This window comes from Colletotrichum navitas, assembly GCF_030913465.1.
Source record: "Colletotrichum navitas strain CBS 125086 chromosome Unknown LY79scaffold_12, whole genome shotgun sequence".
NCBI lineage: Eukaryota > Fungi > Ascomycota > Sordariomycetes > Glomerellales > Glomerellaceae > Colletotrichum > Colletotrichum navitas.
Genome location: NW_026850558.1, coordinates 351,168 through 370,439, shown reverse-complemented (window position 1 = coordinate 370,439; position 19,272 = coordinate 351,168). Strand labels below are relative to the sequence as shown.

The following is a 19,272-nucleotide window of genomic DNA, read 5'->3' as shown; positions in this document are numbered from 1 at the left end:
AGATCGACATATCCTCCGCAGACCGAGGCCGAAACGGACCGCCATGCGAGGGCAAGTGAAGTAAGTGGTGAAGAGGGCAGGCATGCAATGCACGAGGGCGCATCAACAAAGCCTCACGATTTGCCAAAGATGGTCCTGAACTCGGCATCGTACGTATCTTAGTTTTGACTGAGCGGTGTAGGCTAGGCGAGACTTCTGGGCATGCCTAGACAGGTATCGTGATGTCGTGCTGTGGTTCCGGCTGACGATATCAAATCATGGGACAAAGAGAAGCCAGTAAAGCGAAAATGAGAAGAATAAAAATAAAAGAAAAAGGTGTAAAGGACTATGAGACAGGAGCGAGCGTCTAGACGGCCGCAGTTGGAGAGGATCGTGAGTACGATGACATCGCAGCATCTCCCTCCTTGGATCGAGTCTCTTTCAAGTCGTTCCAACCCCCCCCCCCTCCCTATCGCCGCGGACTCTGGGGTAGAGAACAAAGAGCAAATCGAGAGAGAGCCTCGGCGACGCGCAAATCTAAATCTCAGGCGTGACTTTTCCAAAGGAGGGGGGGGGATATGTCAATCGGCGTGGTTGTGGCTGGGTTAGTGTGATGCTAGACGCTAACAAGATTAGACAGACATATAGGTAGGGGTCTCAGCGCGCAGCACAATCAATCAATCAATCAATGGCAGACCACGATCAGTGTCAGTGTCAAGGTCAGGGTCGTCTTCGGAGGGTAGTAACGGACAGTACGGAGTACATAGTGTAGATGGTGAAGTGGTCCAGAACAGGATTGTGGCTTAGGATCGTCCGGGGGCGGGCGGCTTGGTTCGCATATCTGTACATGTATCCGTAGTTATGCTCTGCATCAATTTTGACGATCGGTATCCGCCAAGCATCCCGTTGTCCAAGACACCGTCGTGCTATGTGCGTACGGTATTTCTCCTATGCACAAACCATTTCTACTACTAGGTAGCCGAGTCCGACGGAAAGGTGGATGAACGGGTCTCGCGGCTGCCTCTCGCCCTCATGTCCGGCTCCAACGGGTGGCTCGCGCGCGGTGAAGAAAGGCCGCCTTTCCCATGCCTTGCCGTCCATCGTTGGACGCCATGGTTGTCGGTGGACAACCGGGGAGGGGGGAAGAAGAGATCCATCTGCAAAAGTGACCTGTCGCAGATAGGAGTCCCCGAAATGTGAGAAGACAAGTACTGGGGCAGGTACCTGGCAGGTTCCCCGCCCAGCTCCTGATCACCACACTGGACTAACTGCACTACCTACTACTTATCCGTTCGTATGTAGGTACGGATAGGTCGGACACTGTTCAGGCTCCAACTCAGCCCAGGTTTCTGTGGATATCGCGCCCCCGCCGTCTCCATCCAGTACACTATGACACCAAAATTAGCAGCCGTCAAGTCTTTCGTCACTTACGGTGAGCATCGAGAGAGGAGCCGAGCCGGCCGGGATGGCCTTGGCCGGCTCGGGAACCACCAAGAAGGGGTTTAAAAAAAATAAAAATGAAAACCACAACGCGACACCGAAGGCGAAGGGGGACGGACAGGGAACGCAGCAAAAGAGCCAATACCAAGACAGACAAGCCTGGGCAGCATGTGCGAGTGATGGTCGTTTTTTGGGGGGGGGGGAGGGCCGCAGGTAGGGTTCGCTTGGCCTACCCGTATCCATGTGGCCCATTGGGGAACACCACCAGTCAGCAAACAATGCATGCCGATGGCACCATCTGATCGGCCATCCGTGTGACGAAGCCGCCAGTCCTGGATGTGTATGGTACACTGCATAGTGGTTTGGAAGCACAAATCGGGGTTTTCCTCTTGCGTCTGCGTGCGTGCACCGTCCTCTCCTGGCTGTGTCTTGTCTTTTCCCCGATTCGATCTCTGCTCGCTCGGATAGGCAACGAGGCACGCGGGTGGAGGGGGGGAGCTATCCGTTGTCCTCAGCGCGCTGCTCACACAACCAGTGGTTTGAAAGTCAGACGAAGGATGAATGAGAGCAAGTGAGATGAGACGGTGATGGGACGGCAGCAACAGCATCGGCATCTTCATCAGCAATGACATTGTCACTGGCACCGGCAACGGCACCAGCATCGGCAGAGTGGCTGGAATTGGCGTGGCTGACCAGTGGGGGAGAGGAGATCCAAGTGCCGCTCACGCCTCGGCAGCAGTCCAACGTCATCCCGCCATACACCGGTAAAATTGGTTGGTGAGGTATTACCAGTACCTGAGGCGTGTTATGATCCGAGATCAGGGAACAAGCCAGCAAAGAAGAAGGGGCATCGACAGGAACAATGGCTGCCCGAGCATCAGTTATGTGTTTGCGGGTCTGATGCGAGCGTTTCGTCTGCACCGGATGGCTGGAAACGAATCTGCCAGTTCACCGCGGGTCTTCCTGGAAGCTCGAGACTGGGATGTTGGTTGTTGCGTCAGCCGTTGTCAAAGCATACATGTGTCAACTTGGTGGTGGCGGCGAAGGTGGTCGGTTCGCCTAGGATTCATGTGGCATGACTGAAGAGCGCTTGCTTGCTGTCTTGTCGTCGAAACGCGCGTGTGGTTGTTGTAAGATGGCGGGTGGGACGTTTGACTTGCTTTGCTTTGCTTTGCTTTGCTTTGCTTTGCTTGCTGGCATCGGCAGTACGTGTGTCATGTTCCATGATATGATTTAGACTCAACACCCTCAAGCAGGTAGGTAGGTAGGTGGTGCACTAGAAATATGCAGGCATTACAGGCATTGCATGCAGAGCAGAGCAGAGCAGCACAGGCGGCATTTCGGCCGCTTTGTTTTGTGCCCGTATTTCCAATATTTTCGTCTGCTTTCTCGCCATCTCTCCCCAGTCTCCCGCCCCTGTCCACGACATGGGGCACCCTTGCCCTCCTTTCTGCAGATGGGTATCCGTACACTACTACTAAAGAGCCGGGCAGCGTACAGTAGTGTACGAAGTGCGGATACTTGGTAGAGAAGTGGAGGGCTTCCACCCGTTTCCCTTGCCGTATTGCCTGCCGCACGTATTCGTACGGTAGTGCCATGACCGCCATTTTGCCTTTGGTACGGATGTTGTGGGAAAACTCCAGTGTTTATTGATTCCGTCCTCCTCACCCCTGGACGACGGGGGGATGGAAGCAGAAAGACAAACAGGGAGGCAGGATACGAATCCCGCCAGCCAAGTACGCCAAGGGACAGAGAGACCGAACCTGAACAAAAAAAGAAATAGAGAGAGAGAGAAAGAGAGAGTTGGGGATAAAAAAAAAAAAGAGAGAAAAAAAAAAGATGTGGAATTGAAAGGTAAGGTAGGTAGGTACCTAGGTACTTGGCGGATACATGTCGGTGGGTCGTTCTTGTTCTGGGAGAGTAGGGAGGGAGGAAGGTAGGGAGGGAGGAAGGCAGGCTTTGGGGGCTTGGGCTCTCCTCACCCCCGGAACAACACAGCATGCTGCTGCATTGCTGTGCATATCGCGTCAACACGGACCATTTCGAATGGGGAGGGATCCTCCACCAGCGCAGTGCCGTCAGGTTCCGTCCACGTCCCAGACCTTCCCAGGCCTCAGCCCACTCGAGTGTGCATCGCCCACTGCCCGAGTTCCCTCCCAAAACCGGGAATCCACCCAGCTCTCGGAAGACAAGATTTAGGCATGAGGTACGTACCTCTTTGTACCAGGTCCTACCTACCTTACCTACCTAGCTAGCGTAGCTCGCAGCTTCCCGCTCTTTGCGACTCGTTTCTTTTCCCAGCCAGCCCAGCCCAGCCCAGCCCGACTCGGGGCTCAGCCTTACTTTGCTCTTTCTCCATCCTCGAACCCCTTTTGACTCCTTTTGACTGTGTCCAAGGTAGCTACGTAGGTACCAGGTATGTAGGTAGGTAGTTGGTTGTGTACTTCTTAGTGTACCTAGTTTACTTTGTCTTCCTCCACACCTTGCAATTCCCATCTTGAAACCCACTACATATACCACCCCGACCTCCCCTCCTTCTACGGGCTTGCTGTCTGCCCTTGCCCTCCTCACTCACTTCTCCAACTCGCCTTGCGTGATACCTTCCCTTCACCTCGACACCCGCAATAAACATTCCATACGAATATGAGCAGCACCCCCTACTGCTCAGGACCGAGGACAGGAAGAGTTGGCTCTTACGACGTTCACCGCCCACGACTGCTCCGATCCACGAACAGATAATTGCATTCCGCTCATACCCGCCCCCTGCTATACTGCCGCGTGCCAGACAAAGACCAGAGACAACTTCAGAATCACCTACCTCAAAATGGGCAACATGGCGAGACAACTCCAGAGCCACCCCGACTACTCGGACGACGAGTACGGAGCCGAGGACGCCTTCTTCACCTACCGTCCCCTCTCCAACCTTCCCACCCCGCCACCTTCTTCCAGAAACTCTTCCGCCCACCAGAGTCCGAAAATGACCTTGGAAGACGGAGAGGTCCTGCACGAAAGGTTTCTTGGTACGTATACAATGATTACGCAACGAGCGAGACGGAAGCACATCTTACCACCCACCCATTGGCGCACTTGATACGATGCGCGGGGCAAGAGGGGGAGACAGCTCCCCCAGAGTCCCTTCAATGCAATGCAATATATCATATGCAGTGTAATGCTAACATGTCTGCGTGCTTGCAGGCCCCGCCATCCACCTCGTCAACCTCATTCCCACGTCAGCTTCCCTCACAACCCCCTCGGTACCCCTCGTGCAGGCCATGCTTAGCCGGACCGGCTTGCCGCTCGAGACCATTGCCTTGGCCGCATGCATCCTCGACTCTCTCAACTCCAAATTTGCCCTGAGCTGGCGTCTCCAGTGCCCCCTGCTCGTCGAGAGCGCCCTTCCCGCCAACAAACGTCACACCCTCGGCCACAGCCCTCTCCTCGACCGCCGCCGCCAGCAGCAGATGCACATCGACTCGGTCCAGCCCGAGCTCATCATTCTCGCCGCTCTCGTCATTGCTGCCAAGTTCACCGACGACTGTCACGAATCGACCCAATACTACTGCGCCGACTGGGGCAAGGACATCTGGTCGTGCGAACAGGTCAACGTAACGGAGCGCTGCATCTGCGAGAACCTCAATTACCGCATCAAGCCCCTGGTCGACGACGAGGAACTGATCGCCGACACCATGGTTGATATGCAGCTGGCCGCCCGCCATTACAACTCGTCCCGGCCCGTCCAGCCCCACGAGGTGAGACACAGCAAGAGCAAGAGCATGACCTTGGGCACCGCCGTCGTCGGCCTGGGCCTCCAGCTCACACCCCTCGATACGCCCAAGTCCGAGGCTGGCTCGTTTGGCGACGAGGTGCGCGCCGCCCTCGAGAACGCGTCCTTTGACGGCGATTATACGCCCCCGACCTTTGCTGCCAACGACATGGTCCTGGCTTCCGCTGGCGAGGAGCTTGACGTTCAGTGAAGGAGTAGAAACAAAAAAAAAAAAAGAAGGAAAAGGCAAAAGGAGATCTCAGCGAGCGAGCGTTTTTGTTTGGGTTCCACCAACGTTTGATATGCATGCCCCTCGTGGGAGGGACCCCGCGAGGAGCGTGGGTGACGAGATACGGTCTAACGGTACACATCTGCATGAGGCATCCACCCCACCACCTGCTTGTATTGATGGGGAGGTGGCGGCGGCATCGACTCTTTTTTCTCTCTTTCTTTTCTCTTCCTCACTCTGGAATGGCCTCAAGTTTCTTGTCGTTTTAGGATACCAACATCTAGGCCTTGACGAGGCTTGATGGATATGCACCTTTGTAATCTTTGTCTTCTCTTGGATGGACTGGGGGTGGGTGGGGTGGCCGGCGTACAAGGACAAGGCGGGTTCCTCACTGGATTGGGGCATTGGGAATCGTGGCTTTTCGCTTTATTTTAACATACCCTATTTGGTAATGTAGTCTCTGAAGAAAGACAGCGTTGAGTTTCGCACTTCAAACATGGTTCCAGTCGGGATTGAGCTGCCCCAATGATGCCATCGTCTTTCTTTTCTTTTCGTGGTCTGGGTTGGGGATGCCCCCCCCCTGATAGGACTTTGTGAGGCGGTTGAGGATCTAACTTTTGATGGGATGTACGCGGTACGGATGTCCTGGAACCCAACTGAGAGAGACACCTGCCGGGTAAAAAACGTCAGGAATGGGCAGCTCAAGGGCTCAGCCTATTGATAGTCCACTTGTCCTCCCCATGCTCGTCGCCCTCGACCTTGTCGTACACGAACCGGTCGTGCAGCCGGTTCTCCCGGCCTTGCCAGAACTCGACCCTGTCCGGCACGATGCGCAGCCCGCCCCAGAAGTCGGGCACGGGGATCTTGTCCTCACCGCGGAATCGCTCCTCGACCTCGCCGACCCACCCCTCGAGCTGCGCCCGCCCGTCGTCCGGCCTGCCGTCTTCGCCTTCGGCGTCGGGCCGGGGCTCCAGCACCTGGCTCTGCCGGCTCGCCCACGCGCCCAGCCGGCTGCCCCGGACGCGCGTGTCGAAGTAGGCCTGGCTCGCCTCGGGGCTCAGCCGGGCGGCGACACCCTCGACGCGCACCTGCCGCTGCAGCGCCTCCCACCAGAACGTCAGGCTCGCGTGCGGGTTGGTCGCCAGGTCCGCCGCCTTGCGCGAGGTGCCCAGGTTCGTGTATACGACGAAACCGCCGCGCGCGTCGAGCTCCTTGAGGTACACCATGCGCGCCGACACGCGGCCCGACGGCAGCGACGCCGTCGAGAGCGTGCACGTCTCCGGGTGCGCCACCGCGTGGGACTCCTGCGCCGCCGTGAACCACGCGTGGAACTGCGGCACCGGCGACGACGGGTGCAGGGAGGCGCGCGAGAGGGTCGAGAGGGTGAACTGGTCTGCGCGGGTGTTCTGCGCCGAGCCGGCGGGCGCGACTGGTTGACCGGGTTAGTTCAAGGAGGGGGGAGGGGGGTTGCGTGGTGAGCGGCGGAGGTGTTTTTGGACGGAGGTAAGTAATGAGTGGGTGTGCGAGTATGAGCATGAGGTGGTAATGATTACATCCTCGATATCTCTCTCTCTCTCTCACTCACCTCTCACACACACGCCCTCACCCACCCGATACTTCCCCCGCCCACGCACACTCATCTGCCCTCCCGTAGCGAGTAGTAGCCAAGGATGCTGGACTTACAAATGAGCTTGTCGCTCTCGGGAGGCGGGTGAAGAGCCATCTTGAGCGATCGCGATAATCGGTGGGCTAGGCTGGGCCTCATACGACTTGCTTCACACAGAGCTCCAGGCTATCTTGCGCGGGGCCGCCGTATCTGCCAGCTCACAGTTAGCCCGAAACCCCGCCCTCTTGCCTGTCTGATTGGTAACAAGATACCAAAAATAATAAGTGGTCGCGACAATCGGCAACGTGTGAGTAGCCGAGCAATTGGTGTGGGTGTCTCGCGGGCTCTCCCTTCGTCGTTGCAGCAAGGGGACAGGAAAGGGCGAGGAAAACAAATGAGGTGACTCCAACACGAGGAAGTGTTTATGTCATGATCCCACCACTCCTATGATGCTTTTGGGGGAAATGAGGGGCACAAAGACTCGAATGGAAGACGTCGGACCCCACATGGCACATTCCAAGAGCAGAATGTTCCATGCAGGGAATTTCGGATGGATTTCAGATGCGGAGCCCACCTGCGGCGCGAGCAGGGGGGGCCAGGCCGGCGGAGGGGCCTCCGATCGGACCTACCTAACCCACCCACAGCCACTTACTTGCTGACTACACATCACACAGAAAACAACATATAAACACACATATACGCAAACACATGACGGAACCAACGCAACAGACCAAATAAAACGTATTTCATTCCGTACATACGACGGGGGTATCATATCGTAAACGTCATCCAGATACGCAACATACGCAACGTACGAAACAAACGCACGTAACATACGAGACGCACTGCCCAAACATGTAAACCTAAATAATCCCAGACATAACCCTCTCAACGCCGCGTGATGGCGCGAGCCATGACGTCTGAAGGCGTCATTAAACGCCAGATTTGAGGAATAGTTGCTTCCTACTTTTATGTCTATACTATGATCCCGAATCCAGAAAAGCATCGCAAACCAGAAACACCAAAGCCACCCAGTCTTGAGGCTCTAAACTTTTTTGTGAGGTATGCTTTTCTCGTATCCCGGTTTCCCATACAAATTAGGAAAAAGAAAAGAAAAAGTGAAATCACGCTCTATGGCGCCATAACCAACGCAAGCAACGCCATGCGGCAGTACAGACCATATCTCATCTGTTCAACCTGTTAGCCAGTCTGTTGACGCCCAATTTGGGGGGTTCAGAGGACTTACCTGTCTAAAGTAGGCCGCGCGCTGGTCGGTGTCAACCTCGGGGGCAATCTCCTCGTTCCTGGGCAGAGGGTGCAGAATGCACATGTCCCTCTTGGCCGACTTGAGCGTACGGTTGTCGATGCGGTAAGAGTTCTTGACCTTCTCATACTCCTCCGCCGACGGGAATCTCTCCTTTTGGACGCGAGTGCAGTAAAGCACGTCGCTGCGGCCGAGGATCTCAGGGGTGAGTTCCTCAGATTCGCACAGGAGCTGGCCAGACTCGACCAGGAAATTGCGCACTTCAGCAGGCAGGGCAAGAGCCTTGGGAGAGACAAGCTGAACCTGCACACCGTAATCACGGAGGAGGTAGATCAGCGAGTGAACGGTGCGGCCGTAAAGCAGGTCACCGACGAAAGTGATGGTGAGGCCCTGGACGGTTCCGAGCTCTTCGCGGATAGTGAAGAGATCCAGGAAGGCCTGAGTCGGGTGCTCCTTGCTGCCGTTGCCGCCGTTGATGACGGGGACGGGAGCGTATCTCTTGGCGATGTCGACGCTGTGCTCGTCGGGATGGCGGAGGACAACGGCGTCACCGTAGCAGCCGAGGGTGCGGAGAGTGTCCTGGAGGCTCTCGCCCTTCTGAACAGAAGAGTGAGAGGTGGCAATGGCCACGGTGCGGCCACCGAGTCTCTGCATGGCGGCGTCAAAAGAGGCCGAGGTACGAGTGGACGGCTCGTAGAAGAGAGTGCAGAGGACACGGCCGCGGAGCACGTTCAAGACACCCTCGCGCTGAACGCCGAGACGCATCTGCTGGGCAACAGTGAAGAGGTGGTGCAGATCAGCGCGAGTGTACTGGCTGACCGAGAGCACACTGTGGTGCTTCCAAGACGAAGGTTGCGACAGCAGATCCTGTAGCTTCGAGCCAATAACCGGGTGCAGAGGGGCGGGGAGGCCAAGATCCTCGAAACCGCTCATGCTCTTGTTGGGCAAGAAGCCGTCAGCGGACCGGAGCTTCGAGGGCCTGGTGGCGTTGAACAGCGAGGGACGACGGTCGCGAGGGCTGTCGGGGTGCGTCAGGGACTGCATCTGGGGCTTGATGGCTGGGGACATGGGCAGGGCGCCGTGGGTAGACATGTCCTTGCCCAAAGCCGGCAGGGGCAGCAGCTCGCCGTCCAGGCAGACCGTCTGGTCCTGGAAGGTCACGCGCTCGACGGAACCACGCATGGTACGGCCGGCGAAGGGAGACCAGCCGTTGGTGTTGTGGACAGCGTAGGGACGGTCGATCTCCACCTCGACGCTGGTTCCCACCTGCTCGTGCAGCTCAAAGATCTCCTTGGGGTTGTCGTAGAGACGGGTCTTGATGTCGTCGACGGTCAACTTGCCTTCAGTCACGGAAGTGAGCAGAAGGGGCAGCGCGTCGGCGATGCCAACGTACGGATCCGCGTCCTTGCCCAGAGAGCTGGCGAGCTGATACGGCAAGCTGCCAATGGAGAAGACGTCGATCGTACTGAGGTGAGCCCAGAGGGCGGCCTGGTCGGCTTCCGTGGGGAGGAGAGCACAGTCGGGGAAGTCGTTCTGGGAGAGGTAGAGCGAGAAGACGGACACGTCACAGGTCACTTTCAAGCCCTTGGCCTTGCTGAGGGCAATGAGCTTGATGTCATCCTTGGTGGAGACGGAGGTGACGTGGATCCTCCGGTTGTGCAGGCTGGCCAGGAGCAGGATGGAGGCCAGGTCCGTAAGCTTGGCATCAGTGACGATGGGCTTGTGCGTGGGCCACTTGTCGAAGTGGGCGGTCACAGCAGCAACCTTGCTGATGTTGCCGGACAGGTGGTTGAAGGGAATGAACAGAGACCCAACCTCACCAGTGACATGGCTGATCTGGTCAGCGTTGTCAGAGGTGGCGGTGACGGAGAAGTTGTAGTCGCAATATCCGCCCTGCTTGCTGCTCTGCTGGGCGATCTTCAAGGTGATGGCGTCCGTGATGGAACCGGTGACACCGACGGGCATGATGCGGACCATGCTGAAGCCGGCAGAAATTGAAGCCTTGGTCACGGCCTGAAGATCTTTGCTGCCAGCGGTGGCAATGCCGGGAACGAAGGTAGCAACGTTGATCAGGCCTGGCAGAGAGATGGTGCGGTGGCTGGTTTGGAAGTCGCGACTGCCAACTTCGAGGCCGAAGTGGCGGGCGATGGCCTCGACGAGGATCTTCGCGTTTTTGACGTTAGTGACCAGAGGGATCTGGTAGTCAACGGCCATACGTCTGGTCTGGTAACCCTTGCTCATATAGTTGGCTGGACGACGGTACTTGTTGTTGGAAGGCAAGTTGATGTAGAGATCAATCATGTTTTTGGCCAAGTGCTGAGTCAGGGAGAACTCGGAGCGCTGGTCCTCCTGCTCGTTGGCGAGGACCTCGAGGTACTGAACAGGGATGTTGTGCTCCTGGAGGAAGTCAGCGGTGCCCGCAGTGGCGAACAGCTTGTATCCGAGACGGGCGAGCTTGTCGATGGCGGGCAACATCTCCTTCTTGTCCTTGTATGAACCGATGGACAGGAGGATGTTGGCCTTGGGAATCTTGAAGCCAGTAGACATCAAAGCCTTGAGGTAGGCCTCATACTTGTCAACACCGAAGCAAGCAACCTCTCCAGTGGAGGCCATCTCGACACCCAGGACGGGGTCAGCGCCAGAGAGACGAGAGAAACTGAACTGGGGAACCTTGACACCGACACAGTTGGGAGCGATGGTGGTAGGGGGATAGGCCTCGAACGGCCGGCCGGTAATGGCCTTGGTGGCCATCTCGATCATATCGACACCCATCACCTTGGAGACGAAGGGGAAGGATCGGGAGGCACGAACGTTGCACTCGATGACCTTAATGTCGTTGTCCTTGGCAATGAACTGGATGTTAAAGGGGCCAGTGACGTTCAGGGCAGCGCCAATCTTGCGAGTCGCCTCCTCAATTCTGGCAATGGTTTCGGGCTCCAAGTCCTGGGGAGGCAGGATGAGGGTGGCGTCACCGGAGTGGACACCAGCGTTCTCAACGTGCTCGGAAATGAAGTGGCCAATGACAACACCGTCCTTGGCAACGGCGTCCATTTCAATCTCCTTGGCGTTCTCAATGTACTTGGTGATGACGACGGGGTGCTCGCGCGAGACCTCAGCGGCCTGGTCGAGGTAGTTCTCGAGATCCTGCTCGGAGTAGACGGTGTTCATCGCAGCACCCGACAGGACGTACGAAGGTCGCACCAGGACAGGGTAAGACACAGCCTTGCAGAACTTCTTCGCCTCCTCGAAGCTCGTCAGCTCCTTCCAGGTAGGCTGGTCGACACCAATGGTGTCCAGCATACGAGAGAACTTGTAACGGTTTTCGGCATTGTCAATCATCTCAGGAGAGGTACCGAGAATCTTGATGCCGGCGCGGTGCAGCGGCAGTGCGATGTTGTTGGGCGTCTGTCCACCCATGGCACCGAGGACGCCAGCAGCGTTCTCCAACTGGTAGATGTCGAGGATGCTCTCGAGGCTGATAACTTCAAAGTAGAGCTTGTCGGCCTCGTCGTAGTCAGTGCTGACGGTCTCCGGGTTGTAATTCACCATGATGGTCTTGAAGCCATCCTGGCGAAGGGTGCGAATGGCGCGAACGGAGCACCAGTCGAACTCGACGGAGGAACCGATGCGGTAGACACCGGAGCCCAACACCATGATGCCATGATCATCGAAGGAGACGTCGCTCTCAGTGGCGTTGTAGGTAAGGTACAGGTAGTTGGTGTGGGCGGGGAACTCAGCAGCGACTGTGTCAATCTGCTTGACGAACGGCATGATGTTGGCCTCCTGTCTCAGGGTGCGGACGGCGATCTCGTTGGAGCTCCAGAACTTGGCGAGCTGACGGTCAGAGAAACCAAGTCTCTTAGCCTGCAGGAGGATATCAGGAGACCTGGAGATGTCGCTGGTGGTGTAGTTGGACATGGTCTTGGCGAAGTCGCTCAGGCCCTTGAGCTTGTTGAGGAACCACTTGTCAATCTTGGTGAGCTCCCAGATCTTATCAACGGTGTAGCCGGCGTGCATGGCGTTGGCGATGGCGAATAGACGCTGGTCGGAGGGCGTCTGGAGCTCGTCGTCGACGGACATCAAAGCCTTGGTCTCGTTAAATCCAAGGTTGTGGAAGTCGATAGCACGGATGGCCTTCTGAATAGCTTCTTCGAAGCTTCTGCCGATGCTCATGACCTCACCGACACTCTTCATGGAGGAGCCCAGCTGGGTGGAAACACGGGTAAACTTCTTCAAGTCCCAACGGGGCATCTTGACGACGACGTAATCGAGCGAGGGCTCGAAGCAGGCGCAAGTTGACTTGGTAACGCTGTTGGCAATATCCTTGAGGGGGATGCCGAGACCAAGCTTGGCAGCGATGAACGCCAAGGGGTATCCAGTCGCCTTGGAAGCGAGGGCAGAGGATCTCGACAATCTAGCATTGACCTCGATGATGCAGTACTCCCTGGAGAAGGGGTTGAGGGCATACTGAATGTTACACTCTCCGACAACTCCCAAGTGGCGGATGACGTTAACGGCCGTAGTACGAAGCATGTTGTAGTCTTCGTCTGACAAAGTCTGAGAGGGAGCAACGACGATGGAATCACCGGTATGGATACCGAGAGGGTCGAAGTTCTCCATGTTGCACACCGTGATGCAGTTATCCTGGGCATCACGAACGACTTCGTACTCGATCTCCTTCCAGCCCTTCATACTACGCTCGATGAGCACCTGAGGACTGGCAGCAAAGGCCTTGTTGCAAAGGTCGAGCAGCTCGGCCTCGTTGTTGGCGAAACCACTGCCAAGACCACCCAGGGCGTAGGCAGCTCTGACAATGACGGGAAAGCCAATGTCCTTGACGCAGGACATGGCCTCGTCAATGTTGCAGGCAGAGGCAGACTTGGCACACTTTTCGCCGATGGAGTCCATGCTGCGGGCGAAGAGCTCGCGGTCTTCGGTGGTGATGATGGTGTCGATGGGGGTACCCAGGACCTTGACGCCGAGCTCCTCGAACTCGTCCTTCAGCTGGATACCGACCTGCAGAGCGGTCTGGCCACCGAACGTGACGTAGATGGCGTCGGGTCTCTCGTACTGGATGACCTTGCGGACGAACTCGGCGTTGACCGGGAGGAAGTAAACCTTGTCGGCAAGACCCTTGGAGGTCTGAATGGTTGCAATGTTGGGGTTGATGAGGACGGTGTAGATGCCCTCTTCTTTCAGAGCCTTGATAGCCTGAGATCCGGAGTAGTCGAACTCTCCAGCCTGTCCAATGCTGAGACCACCACTGCCCAGAATGAGCACCTTGCGAGGGTGGACCCGGGGGTGAAGACGCTCGTTCTCCTCGATGGTGCCGCCGGGGAAGCTGACGGGAGCGTTGAGCATCTTGGGGTCGGCGGCGCAGTTCTCGATGGTGCTGATGAAGACATCAAAGAGGTACTCGGTGTCGCGAGGTCCAGGTGTGCTCTCAGGGTGGAACTGCACACTGAAATAGGGCTTGGACAGGTGAGCGATACCCTCGTTACTGCCGTCGTTGGCGTTCACAAAGAGCTCCCTCCAGTCGGCAGTCAGGGACTTGGAGTCGACGGCGAAGCCGTGGTTCTGGGAGGTGATGTGGCACTTTCCGGAGATCATGCTTGTGCAGGGGATGTTGTGACCTCTGTTGCCGAACTTCATCTTCTCAGTCTTGGCTCCCGAGGCGCGGGCGAGCAGCTGGTGGCCCAAGCAGATACCGAAGACCGGGGTCTTGGTTTTATCCATTGCAGCCTGGATGTTCTTGACAGTGGTCTCGAGCATGGCCGGGTCACCGGGGCCGTTGGAGAGGAAGAGACCGTCGTACTCGTCGCCGGCCTGCTTCACAAGGTCGTGATCCCAGGGGCAGACCAAGACTTCAACACCACGCTTCAGGAAGCATCTCAACTGGTTGTACTTCATACCAACATCCAGACAGAGCACACGGATGGGCCTGCCGGACGGGTGCTTCTTTACGGCGACGCTCGAGGGAGGCTTGTACAGCTTGGGGGCCTTGATGGACACTAGAATAGAGGATGAGCAAACACCGGACCACGGAACGTCGGCAAGACTTACCCTCAGCCACAAGGTTCTTTTCATTGGGGTTCACCCAGTCTACTGTCTGGAAGTCGTCAAGGGAGAACGAGGCAACACCGCTGACGTGGCCGTTGGCGGTGCCGTTGGTGAGGTTCTTCTTCTGCAGCAGCAAACGGCCAAGGGTGCTACCCTGGGATCTCAGACGTTTGGTGAGCGCTCTGGTGTCGACGCCGTAGATGGCAGGGACACCCTGCTCCTTGAGCCAGGTGCCGAGAGAGGACTCGGCCAAGAAGTGGGAGTAGTCCTCGCCCGAGTACGAGTGAGCGACAAGACCAGCGATGTGGATCTGGGAAGACTCGAAATGGGCCGGAAGGTCACCCAAGAGCTCGTCGACGGTCTCCCGCGAGGGCACACCGTAGTTGCCGACCAGAGGGAAGGTGATGACGAGGATTTGGCCGCGGTACGAGGGGTCTGTCACCGACTCGGGATATCCCACCATTCCGGTCTGGAATACAAGCTCTCCGGCGATGCTCTTCTGAGCACCGAAGCTGTAACCCTGGTAAACGGTGCCGTCCGGCAACTCGAGAGCCATGAGGCCCTCGTCATCGGAGCCGGCGATACGGGCCGCAGCCGGGGGGTAGACGGTGGGCGCCATTGTCGTTTGTGAGGATGATGCGGGGCAAACGACCGAGGAAGAAACTCTCGATGGGGGTGGGAGAGGGGGTACGAGAGTTACGTAGCAGCAACTAGAAATAGAGAAGCGCTAGAGAAAAGTGGCAGCAGAGAGCTCGTCAAAAGAGTCTCGTTGAGTGGTTCGGGAGCTTCCCAGCGATCATCTGCCACGATAGATCTTCGGGAAGTTATGTGTGATTCTAGACAACCATGGCCGGAGGAAGAAAAGAGGAAAAAGAGAGAAGGAATAGAAGAAGAGTAAATCGGCAGGGCCTTGGAGTTTTACCTTACTCTGAAGGGAAAAAAAGTAAAAAAAATTCGTCTGGTCCCCCTCCATGCCGTCCACTGTTGTTCCATTTCGATTGACCAATTGTACAAGCAAGATACCTTGATAGTGGGGAGCCGGCTCCGCTGTCACAGATCTGCAACTGTGGGATATGGCTTATGCATCATGGATACGGCAGGCGGTGAGATCAAATAGCGGGGCAGAAAGTGACAGGCGGGGGAATGCAGGAGCCCCGCGTCAGAATTTTGTTCGTGCCGTCCCTGCAGAAAATTCTTTCCACAAGCTTTAGGCCTAGTACATCTGTTGAATAGAAACTAATTTTTTTTCTTATGTTGATGGCTGGCCTGCCACGATGGCCGGCGACGAGTGGACCGGCTGCGAATCGATCGCTTCCACGGCCAAGATACGGGCACGATCTGGACTGGAATGGGAAGTGGGTTGCCAATGCTTCTGACCTTGGAGTAAGGTTCTGAATCTGACACATTCCTGGTGGTATTGAGGCGCGCGAAGCCAAAGACAGGCACTATTTAATTCCTCTTCTCTTGGTAGCATAAGGGGAAGCCGTTCTTATATGTAGTGACGTGCAAGCTCGGGAAACCAAGTTTTGATGATATCTGAGTGAGAGTGAGAGTGAGAAGCTGACCTGAGCTCACCGATCACGGTAATGGCACCTTCACCTGTCTATCGCCGATGCCGGGGGAGGGGCAGAAAATCTTGGTGGGGCAATACTATCACGGGGCATGAGAAGCCGGGGCAACGGCGACCAAATCAATATCGATAACGGAATGCTGCGCTACACCATCGACTAGATAGCGTCTGCCCTATGACATTTCTCATTTGTTGGAAACCAACCCGGTTTTCCTTGATGTTCTGCGTCCTGACTAGCGGCATGCCAAATTTGTAGATTTGTAGTTCTATCTAGGTATATGTTTACATACATTCCCCCCTTATCTCATTCCTTTTTCTTTTGCACTTATCAATCTATCTCACGGGGGACATGGACAATGACGGCCCTTCGAGCTTACTTTTTTCTACAGATGTGCTCGGTTGGGATTACTTCAATAGCAAACCCCCCTATCGCACATCTGCGCTGCAGGACATCTTGAAACCTCGAATTAAGGTAATGGGGATTATAGGGTGCATGTCCGTTGACACGTGCCAACCTATCCGTGTCTCACCCTTTTCGACTGCTGGAATGAGATAGGTATCTCGGCGAGATGATGAAGAATGAAAACCAGGGTGGTCGCCCAGTTGTTATCAAAGCCTAGGTCAAATGACGAAAGCTGACATTCCACATGACATGAAGCAGGATAGAGCTTAGGTAAGACGCTGTCACTCGATCATCGCCGGCGGTATCTCGAGGCTTGCCAGCCCTCACTGTTTTTTTTTCTCTTCTACACTACAGGGTTGCTTCCTTGCGAACCTTTGACAGTTCACCGGTTTTGAAAGAGCGATTTTTTCTGATTTTTTTTTTAGGGGAGGGAGGGGGCTGGGTTTCCTCATTGGGGCTCGACAGGGAATGCAGGACTTGACTCGTGAGGGTTGTGAGATGGCAGGAATCTGCGAAATTTCCCGGTTGCTCAGCATTAGGTTTTCCTGTGGCCGCGTGCGCCGCTGTGGAACACAGACTTCACGATGTCCATCTTGGACTGGTGGGGGCGCGCAGGCTCTGCCATTGCACCATACCCTGCTTATTTGAGATCCAGATCCGAATCGGCGTACTGCGTAAATCGCCGATGATCATATTGTCTAGCAATGTAACGTGGGCATGACGGGCGTCTGCTGTTCTTCCGTGCATTTTTCTTGTTAGACACGCACAGGAGGATCTCGCCAACGTGGTGCAATGTCCTTCACAGTGTTGCCTCCTCTTCCCCTATTGAAGGCTGGCGAATGCTAGTCACGAACAGTATAGGTAGTTTACGTGGTAGGCGGCCGAACAAGCGCGTCCGCCGCTGAGAACCCTCTTTGCCATTTTTGGAGAGGAGCTGAGCTGGAGGCGCGGGCAATGATAGCGCAGAGGCCACCGGTCCACACTTCCCCCGGCCAGAATCCCGGCCGTGTTCCCCCAAATCCAGCGTCGTACCCGGCCAAGAACAGAGGTGCCAATGCGTCAGTGTGTGTGGGATGCCAATGGGCGGTGACGGCTCTCACTGACCAATCAGGGTAGCTTAGAGGCCAATGGGTTGGTGTGAGGTGTGGGGGTCGGAATTTGGATACGCATCACAGTCTCGGCCTTGTTCCAACTCAAGCTTCTGCGTACTGAGCACCTACGGTTCTCTGCTGACCGACTCGCCTTGTTTCTCCTGCGAACTGCTGGAACCCTACTGCGTAGGTTTCATATACTATGTAGGTATCTAGACATGCTCGGCCAGGTGTCTTGGATATATGGTGCAGAGCGAAGCATCACCACGATTCATGGCAAGAGGGGGGAGGGGAGATCTTAGTAGAGATGAGGAACGCGGAACAAGATAACGGACCTATGAGAAGGGCCCTCGCCAGCATCGCCGCCATGTCAAGTGACGGCGTGCGACCGTGGAGACTGCTCAGCTGCCCATATTATGTCAGAATCTAGACTTAAGGATGGTGGCATTGGCTGGCTGGAAAGGCTGCTGGGGCCAGCCGTTGGGTGTTGCTACTGTTGCTCGCTTGCCTGTGATGGCCTCGCTGCAGGCAGGCGGGCTTCTTTTTGTGATCTGACCATACCCGTCCTCGACTCGTTTTCTCCCTCGCGCTTCGTGAGGGGGGTCACGCGCGGATGCATGTCTCGCCCGTTCTTTTTCGTCTGACGTCGTGGGCCTTCTCTGTCTGTCATCATGTGTAGATATTCATACGTGCGTGTATGCATTCATTCATCTGCAGAGCAGAACAGACCTTAATTGGGTTTTTATCATCGTGCCTCTCCGTCTCTCCCCCCCCACACACTTGGCCCATCTTGTTTGTTCTTTTCCAAGCAAAGTCATGTCGATATATGCGTCGTGGCTGGACTGATGCTAATCCTCTTTGGGGGGTTACGTGCTCCGTTGTCCTAGCTAGCAGCTAGCCCTGACAACGGCGACGGTGGTCTAGCCGCACAGCCTAGAGGATAGATCGGCATCCAGGGTAGCCAACAATGTCAACGCAATCGTGCAGCTCCCCCCGGGCCTTTTTTTATTGTGTCATTTCGCACGAGCACTGGCCCCAGTTACGGCGCGAGGGGCTGGCAAGAGTTTCCAGGCCGAGCGCGCTCGCTGGCACGCAGCGGGCGGGCCACTGACAGCGTTCGCAGCACGTTGGTTGGCGGCGCACTGCGCCAGACGCTGGACCGAACCACTTTTTAGAGGCCGGCCTCCTAGGTAGGTCCAAAAGTCTCCAAACCACCCACTCCCACCCCTAAAGGATCTTGCGCTAGCCCATTCCTGAATCTTGACGCAGGCGAACCTTGGATCTTGAATACGCAGAGTCGCATACTGGACTGGGCACCGCCATGTTCGCGACAAAGGAAGAAAAAGAAAGAAAAAAGATGGGCAACTCCACTTGGCTCCTATGGCGCGCCGCGCCGCGTCTCTCTCTCTCTCTCTCTCTCTCTGCTGTCCCCTGTTCCCTGTCTGTCCACTGTTGCTAAACTTGTGTGAAGTTGCAGACGCAGAGTTGTCCATCCATCTCTGAGTCGTAGCTCGTTATGGAGGGTGAGAAACGGTCGTGTATGGTCTCTCCCCTTCCCATCAGGACTCCGTATCGCAGGCCATCCTGTCCAACGCAACCGTCACCGACTCTTTTCGTCGTCATGCAATGCAGGGCCATCGCCGCTCTAATTTCTTGCAGTTGCACCTGGGGTGCATCACGTACATACGTGCGTACATCCATCCGCACACGTACATGACATTTACCCAGGTATCCGCAGTCTGGTCCAACCCCCGTCCTGTCTTGTCCTTGCCTTGCCTTGCCTTGCCTTGCCGTGCAGTGCAGTGCAGTGCCTCGCCTCGCCTACTTACCTAGGTGGCCTAGCCTCGTCTTGCCTCCTTGCCCCCCC

At 56.2% G+C, this 19,272-nt stretch overlaps 4 protein-coding genes across 4 annotated transcripts; 1 reads left to right on the top strand and 3 right to left on the bottom strand.

Annotated features, from left to right (window-relative positions):
• Nucleotides 1-4,243: 4,243 nt before the first annotated feature.
• Nucleotides 4,244-5,393, top strand: LY79DRAFT_509608 (uncharacterized protein; the record flags this gene model as incomplete). Its single annotated transcript, XM_060554070.1, has 2 exons — nt 4,244-4,439; nt 4,615-5,393. The coding sequence occupies 2 exons, from the start codon at nt 4,244-4,246 to the stop codon at nt 5,391-5,393; spliced, it is 975 nt and encodes a 324-aa protein (XP_060417241.1).
• Nucleotides 5,394-5,822: 429 nt separating this feature from the next.
• Nucleotides 5,823-7,551, bottom strand: LY79DRAFT_544554 (pyridoxamine 5'-phosphate oxidase). Its single transcript, XM_060557122.1, has 2 exons — nt 7,095-7,551; nt 5,823-6,840 (listed from the first exon to the last, which is right to left on the bottom strand). Exons 1-2 carry the CDS (start codon nt 7,174-7,176, stop codon nt 6,113-6,115), a joined length of 810 nt encoding a protein of 269 aa, XP_060417240.1. The 5' UTR covers nt 7,177-7,551; the 3' UTR covers nt 5,823-6,112.
• Nucleotides 7,552-7,706: 155 nt separating this feature from the next.
• On the bottom strand, nt 7,707-15,442 carry LY79DRAFT_601665 (carbamoyl-phosphate synthase). The gene is made up of 3 exons (XM_060561848.1): nt 14,345-15,442; nt 8,264-14,292; nt 7,707-8,205 (listed from the first exon to the last, which is right to left on the bottom strand). The coding sequence occupies exons 1-3, from the start codon at nt 14,958-14,960 to the stop codon at nt 8,149-8,151; spliced, it is 6,702 nt and encodes a 2,233-aa protein (XP_060417239.1). The 5' UTR covers nt 14,961-15,442; the 3' UTR covers nt 7,707-8,148.
• Nucleotides 15,443-17,841: 2,399 nt separating this feature from the next.
• On the bottom strand, nt 17,842-18,188 carry LY79DRAFT_544549 (uncharacterized protein). Its single transcript, XM_060557121.1, has one exon. The coding sequence runs from the start codon at nt 18,106-18,108 to the stop codon at nt 17,896-17,898; it is 213 nt and encodes a 70-aa protein (XP_060417238.1). The 5' UTR covers nt 18,109-18,188; the 3' UTR covers nt 17,842-17,895.
• Nucleotides 18,189-19,272: the final 1,084 nt, after the last annotated feature.